The sequence below is a fragment of the Maylandia zebra genome, linkage group LG10, assembly GCF_041146795.1.
Source record: "Maylandia zebra isolate NMK-2024a linkage group LG10, Mzebra_GT3a, whole genome shotgun sequence".
NCBI lineage: Eukaryota > Metazoa > Chordata > Actinopteri > Cichliformes > Cichlidae > Maylandia > Maylandia zebra.
The window spans coordinates 2827039-2834535 of record NC_135176.1 but is presented as its reverse complement, the minus strand read 5'-3'; the positions used below and the strand labels follow the sequence as shown (position 1 = coordinate 2834535).

The following is a 7497-nucleotide window of genomic DNA, read 5'->3' as shown; positions in this document are numbered from 1 at the left end:
AGATGTCTGTTTACACTGAATAATAGATATAAATAGAATGTAATGAAATACTCCAAAGGAAATTCAATTTCCAACAACAAGACTGCACAGCAATACATATGGCTGCAAACCGAGCACTTTTACTTTTGATCTGTTTTGCTTAGTTAGAATTTTAAATGCAAGGTTTTTTGTTGTTCAGAGTATTTTTACATATTGATATTTTAGCTTTTACTTAAGGAAAAAACAAAATACTTATTCCAGTATAATTTCATACACAGTGTGCTCTACAGTGCAAAATACATTATTGCAGCACACAGAGGTATTACACTGGTTGTTGCTTCTTTTACAAATAATGATGCAAAATTGGAAGAAATTGTGGTGTTTTTGCATTTACTGCAGATTACAAATATGAAACTATTCTAGGAGAATGGTAACCCTGCTGGACAACTTTGTGCCCAGAACAACATGATTAACAGCAAAGTGTTTTTGGCTTTGGGGCAGGCATAGTCAAAATAGTACATAGTGCCAACCAGAGATGCGCAGTAACGCATTACTGTAATCTGATTACTTTTTTCAAGTAACGAGTAAAGTAAGGGATTACTATTGCAAAAACGGTAATTAGATTACCGTTACTTTCCTGTAGTACCTCTGCGTTACTAAAACTGTGATTTTTGCGAGAATGTCTCACGACAGTGACGTAAGCGAGTGCGCAGTTAGGCTACGTTCACACTGCAGGCGAAAGCGCATCAAATCCGATTTTTTAGACCCTATGCGACCCATTTCCGATCCTGGTCTGACAGTGTAAACGGCACAAATCCGATATTTTCAAATCCGATCTGGGTCACTTTCGTATGTGGTCCTGAATCCGATGTCTCAGAAAGCGACTGCTGTGTGAATGGTCAAGTTGCATTAAATCCGTCTTTTACGTCACTGACACAAGACAGAGGCCAATTATCAGCGCCAGAGAAGACACCGTGAACGCTTCCTGGCCATCCAGTGAAACTGCTGGGAAGACAACGCTGGAGAAACGTTAACATTTTATTTGTACTGCATAACCTGCAGGTTCTGACAGAAATCTGCAACTATCCTTTGAAGCACCGCTCCTCTAAAACAGCAATAAGGATCATTATTAGGTTATCTACATTATTATGTAAATAACAAAATAACTTAAAGCAAAAATCGGGAAACATGAAGTCCGAAGTCTTTATATTAAGGCCATCAGTCAAACAATATAGTTTGTTCTGGGTCTAAACAGAGCACGTTGTGTGTGGCGTCTTCTTTTGCGCATGCGGCTGCTTTGAGCGTTCACACTAGAGCGCGTTTGCTGTCGCATTTTATTTGTAGTGTGAACGAGCAGACAAAAAAATCGGATTTGATCAAAAAATCGGAATTGATCAAAAAATCGGAATTGAGCATTAAGACCTGCAGTGTGAACGTAGCCTTAGTGACAACAGCTGTGTGCAGATCAACAATGGATCACATATCGATTGTGGGAGAGAGTATGAGCGTGCAGCGTTTAAAGCGTGGAAGTACTGACCTTACTTTGAGTTTGATTCCATAAAAAGTGACAAAAACATTAGCGTCCATCGTGCGTGGGAAGAAAACTTCTTTTTACAGCGAAAAAAACCCCTAAACTTCCAAGCAAGCACCGAGTAGCTACGACGTAATGGGAAATTCACAGAGAAACTCGCGGATTCTTCAACTGACCGCGGCACACCTGCACCAGGGTAAACCTCCGCCTACCGCAGTCCTGCTTTACAGGTGAAAATAGAGCAACAGGACCGCTGAGTCTTTGACTTTATTTATTTTCTGCTGTGTTTTACTTGCATCTATTTGAAAGAGTGAGTGTAAACACAAAAAAATATTTAATTTTATGTGCTGGAATGTGCAGAAAATAGGTTTAAATGTTAAACGAATTTATTCAAGTCAGAGAATGTTGCATATAATTAAATTTTTGTTTGATGCATAAAGTTAAAAGATTAAAACTAATAAAACAAGTTAAAAAAAAAAGAGACTTTTCCATTTGATTACATTTTGTATGATGGATTATGCAGAAAAAGTAGAATTGGGCTGAAAGATCTATCGCTTTATCACCTCTTCAGGTTGTAAATCGTGTTTTTAAAAAGTAACTAAGTAATTAATTACTTTTGAAAATAAGTAATCAGTAAAGTAACGGGATTACTTTTTGGGGGAAGTAATCAGTAATTAGTTACTGATTACTTTTTTCAAAGTAACTTTACCAACACTGGTGCCAACAGTCCCGTGTCCATGCCCTGACACGTCTATTTTGGCAGCACAGGGTGCACCTACACAATATTGTGCAATATAATATATACCATATTATGGTTATGCTTCCTGATCACTGTATCTAGGGAATTATTGTAATTATCCCGGTAATACACCCAAATGCAGTGTTTGTATGCTAAATTTATTTCAATTCTCTATTACAGTAGCCTGTCTAGAGACATTATTCTTTGCAAAATTGAAGAAAATTCTAATAGGAAGAGAGTCTAGAAATGGGATAAATTAACAATTATTAATTTAAGAAATTACAGAAACGGTTATGAGCTAAAAAAAAAAAAAAAAAAAAAGTAAATAAATAAATCATTTGTCACTTACACACAGAAACAGTTTAGTTTATCATAGTATTCATCTGTTCCAGAAAATATTTAAACATTTCCCATGTATGTAGTTGATCATGAGCAGTTGTATTTTTGCAGCTGTATTTTTCTCAGGGCGGTAAAGAAGTAAGAGGTAACCGTGTCAGGGTAGTGTCATTCACTCAGGGGAAATGAATAAATGTCCCCTGCCGAACCGTGAGAAATGACTTCAGCACAAAGCCAACGCACTTGTTTCCAGTGAAGTCATGTTTGGACTGTATGCACACCATTGAGCAAGTGGACGATGACTACATGAGAAGGGCTGCACAAGAGCACACACAGAGGCAAGAAGCTGTACCCACACGTATCCTGTCGCCATTTTCCCAAGCTAAACTACAAAGACTTGGCTCGAGGAGTACACACCCCTCTCACAGTCATATGCCAATGGATAGTCTTTCCACACTAGCACTGTAAACGCAAAATGTGTTTTGTTTTCGCGCACATAGACATAATTCAAAGCCGTGGAACGTTTAGAGAGAAAATTAAGACGTTTCTGGCCAGCTGAAAGACGGCTTTAATGACAATTTTGCCTTGTTTAGCAGACGGCTGCACAGAAAGACAAATACCTCACCATAATTGTTGACTGACGTGTCACGTATCCACACGGATAAGGGCACAGATTTGAAATGGTGTTGCCGACTGCTGTGTTCTCCAATCAGCGTGCAGCGTGGGCGGGCAGAAGCGCCGTCAATCATGCAGGAACTATAACTGTTTGAATAGGGAGGTAGGGGGAGAATCCAATCCGGTTTGAGCTAGTTTTTCTTCCAATGGAACATTAACGTCTCCCTGCGCTGTATTAGACTGTACTGGCAAAGCTTTATCCAGAATATACCACTGTACTTTCTCCTGTATTCAGTTACATTTAGCTATTTTTAAACCCACAAACCAACCATGCCTAAAAGGAGCAAAGTGAGTAGACCATTATCTTTCATGCCTTTAATAACACAGTATTTATAACCCACAACTAAAATTTGTTAAGGGGCTTGTGGCGAGAGTTGTTCAAACGTTGCTGCAATATGTCCGTTTTATGTACCAAGTGAACGTCAACAGCAGTGTTGTGTATCGCGGAGTTTAGTTAGCATGTAGTGTCTGTTTTGATTTTGTCAAGCGGCTAATTATTGAAGCTTCTCTTTCGTGCAGTGACTGTCGGCTGCAAGTGGTTGCCCGTTTTATAGCAGAAAAACAGTTTGTGCAGCTGCATCGAATTCATTTACCGTGCCGATAGATGGCTTTTCTGCGCAGAAAGTTGGCGGCATATCGATTGTTTTCTGTTGGGGTCGTCACCCTGGATGCGAAAGTTTTCCTGAAAGAAGACCCAGTAGCGAAAAAAAAAACGTACAAAATTCCTAATTGGTTTATTATTCTGTGGCGGTTGGCTGTAACGTTATTTTTAATGCGGGCACAAAGTGGCCTCTGTAGTTCTTTTGTTGGACAAAACAAACAAACACATAATACGCTTTGATTAGCGATATTGTTTTATAAAGTTAGTGTGCAGGCGTTGTTTATTAATGCACGGCAAGCGAAAACGCAGTTCTTGGAAGGCGTACGGCTCGTTAGCCGAGAGGCTTTCTGTGTATTGTCGGCTCAGGCCAGTTGTAGGTTATGCAATGGCGAGCCTCCGTCAGCACAGCGCTGCTCCTGTTGCTGGGGGTTCTAGTAGATTCTGCATGCAGACCGACAGAGTCGCAGAGCATCTCGGAGATATTCTTTTTCAAATTCGTGGCGGGAACACTGGCTACGCTGCTCGGGTTTCTCCGGCCACTGGCAATCCCATTTATTACCAATGAATGAATGTGTCGTGAGGAGGCGGAGTCGGCCCCCTCCTCCACTGAAGTATTACTGTAGGCAAATCACTAGCAGGAGCTGGGAGAGCAGTACCACGTGACTCAGTTTAAACTACATTATGCTATTATATTGCCCTGACTTTTGTAGGCCAGCATGTTACAGGGCACTTTATTCCTGCTCAGTTATCGTTGCGCTGGAAAATGTAGTTCCTGAAGGAGTAGCATTTAGTGTTAACATGCTGATTAAACTGCTTTTAGTTTTTAAATGGCCTTGCATGTATTACCTTACTCAACTCAAATAGGATAATAACTTATTAAAAAAAACTGTCCTCACCCAGTACCAGATAAATCAATCAGAGGCACAGCAGAATGCAGACAGTTATCATAATCTGATTTATTTACTTTTTCTCTTGTTCTCCTTACAGGCAGGTGCAGGTGACTCAGAGGTAAGCAGTCATTTCTGAATTTCTTGTTTTTTGGTTTTAGATATTTTAACAGTTAGCCTCCACACTCACCAGGGGTCAGTAATATCTCATCTTTCAAAGCCATTGCCTGAGACTGACTGTTAAAAGTAATCACTATGTTTGTTTATTCTCTGCAGCCCAAGAGGAGATCTCTCCGGTTGAAAGATGTAAGTATGGAGAAGCATAGATAAAATGCTGTCTTTTTACTGTGTTATTTTTTTTTGGTTTAAAAGAAAATGATCTTCTTTACTCACAGAGACCTGAAACTGCAAAGCCAGAGCCCAAACCTAAGCCAAAGGTAGGGTCTCATTTTAATTACTTCTCATAAGACCTGAACTGTTAGCATATGGTGGCTAATATGTGGTTAATATTTGTTTTTGCAGAAGGGACCTGCTAAGCCTAAGAAAGCTAAGGAGGTGGAAAAGGCCAAGCCAGAAGAGAAGGCGCCGGAGGCTCCTGCTGAGAATGGCGAAGCCAAAGCTGAGGAAGAGGTAAGTGCTGCGACACGTTTAAACACATCGAAAGATAATAGTCTTCTTGGCGGTGCTGTTAAACTCTGAATGTCATCTTACAGGCACCCACTACAGATGGAGCTGAACAAAAAGATAAGGCAGCAGAATAACATCTCTCAAGCCACGTCTTTTACCAGTGCTCCCTGTACCTCTTTTCTTGTACAATTCAGGGGAATATTTTTATCAACTATTTTCTAAATACAGGTTTTTTTAGTAGTTTGATTGTAGAGAACACTTTTTTAAATGAAAGAGGGGAAAAAAACAAGTCAATTGGAGACGGGGAATTTCATCACATCTCACAATTGTGCATCGCCATGAAAATTGCGGTCATTGTTGTTACTGTCAGTGGATTTTTTTTTTTTTTTTTTCAGTTTGTGTAAATGTGAAGGAGTGGAGGGTGCGGGACAGGTTACTGTGTCGGCACACAAGCATGACGTTCACAGGAGCTGGGGAAACAACTGGAAGAGCTTGCCTGCGTGGATTACATTCCATATGCTTTATAAGGGACAGTGTGTGTAATCTGTGCCGGGGTGGGGCTTGACAAAGTCACAGGGCACCTCATTCTCTTATTGTTTTTATTGAAGAACAGTGTTTTAGGGTGTGTGTAAAAGCTTTGTTCCTATTTGTTAACTCTTGTACTGATGCAGTTTTCTTAACAAATCTGACCAATAAACCTAAAACCCCTAGTACTGCGGCTCTCTCTTTCAGAACTGTGCATTGCGTGTGTTGGTTGTGTCTGTTCTGTGATAGCATTGCAATGAATTTGTATAGTTGCTGTGAAAAAGGATTTCAATCTTTCTGTATGCAGTGTGTAATGGTACTTTGTAAGGATGGTAAAAATGGAATTTGTTCCTCTTTTTTTTTTCTTTTCTTTTTGGGCCACATTAATGTGGTATGTAACCGTTAAAAAAATAGATTGGCTTAAAGGCCAACAAACTGTACATTTATTTGAAATGTCAAATTCATACCAGCAGTAGCAATATTCATGTGGGTTTTAGGTATTTGTGTCAAGTACAAGTGTGCGGTTTCTCATGATTTGTTTATAGATGTAACTGTGTATGATTGTTATCAACAAACCAATAAAACTCAGTTGGTAGTTGTTACACTGTTTTATTCTAAGAGCGTAATATTGCAGAAAAAAACAAGAACTAACATTCAATTCAATCTATAACAGCAATAAAATATCTGATAATTAAACTTTAAAGCTGATTAAAAAAATTTATTAAAACAAAACCTGTTTAACAGATTTTAGTAATTGGATTGTGCAAAATGAATTACAGCTTTTGACGCTTAACTAAAATCTGTAAGACAAGTATTAATACCACCATAAGTGATGTTGTATTATCGATTTTAAGGATTGTTGCTTTAATATTGACACAAATCAACATTTTTCTTTTAAATAATATAAATAATTTGTATATTTAGAAAAGCTAACTTATTCTTCTAGATAATAGAAAAAAAAATAATAAAAGGGTGGTTTCAGAAGGAATCCAACTAAAGTATTTGCCAGCTCAGGTTTTTCATTCCACAAGTTGTCAAAAAACAAAAGAGAGAGAAGGTAAAGGCAGTTTTCAGCACCACGGACAGCTCCGCACCACGGTGGGCTGTTCTTTATCCTGCGCTGCCCATTTCATCCATTTTACGAAAATAATATTAACTCGGTGTTAGCAAACAAACTGATAATGTTTGTCCTGACGTGTGAATGACGCACTCGCGGCCTCGCGTTCTGATAGGTTTGCACAAACCGTAAAAGTGCGGGCCTTTATAACGTGTGGTGTTACACACCCAATCACCCCCCGCCCCCCAGTGTTGTAAATGTTTAGTAGTTACTTACATTTAAGATTCCACCTACAGCAAGTGAATATGGAGACAACACGTGACAATTCAATAATGGATTCGCGAGCTTTTAATTATGGGTTTTTAATTAAGCCTTATTCATTACTGATCGGAAAAGTGACATTTCTATTTAAATTTAAAGCTTGATTTGACTAGTGATTCCTGCATTTGCTTTTAGGTCTTTCTGATCACTGAAATAAATGTGCATTCAAAACATTTTGTAAAAAGCCCACGTAAATGCATAGAGGTGTTTTAAGATGGC

The 7497-nt window shown here is 38.9% G+C and overlaps 1 protein-coding gene across 1 annotated transcript; it reads left to right on the top strand.

Annotated features, from left to right (window-relative positions):
- Nucleotides 1-3364: 3364 nt before the first annotated feature.
- hmgn1b (high mobility group nucleosome binding domain 1b) lies at nt 3365-6502 on the top strand. Its single transcript, XM_004561613.5, has 6 exons — nt 3365-3548; nt 4849-4869; nt 5025-5054; nt 5144-5185; nt 5271-5378; nt 5462-6502. The coding sequence occupies exons 1-6, from the start codon at nt 3531-3533 to the stop codon at nt 5507-5509; spliced, it is 267 nt and encodes an 88-aa protein (XP_004561670.1). The 5' UTR covers nt 3365-3530; the 3' UTR covers nt 5510-6502.
- The last annotated feature ends 995 nt before the right edge of the window (nt 6503-7497 follow it).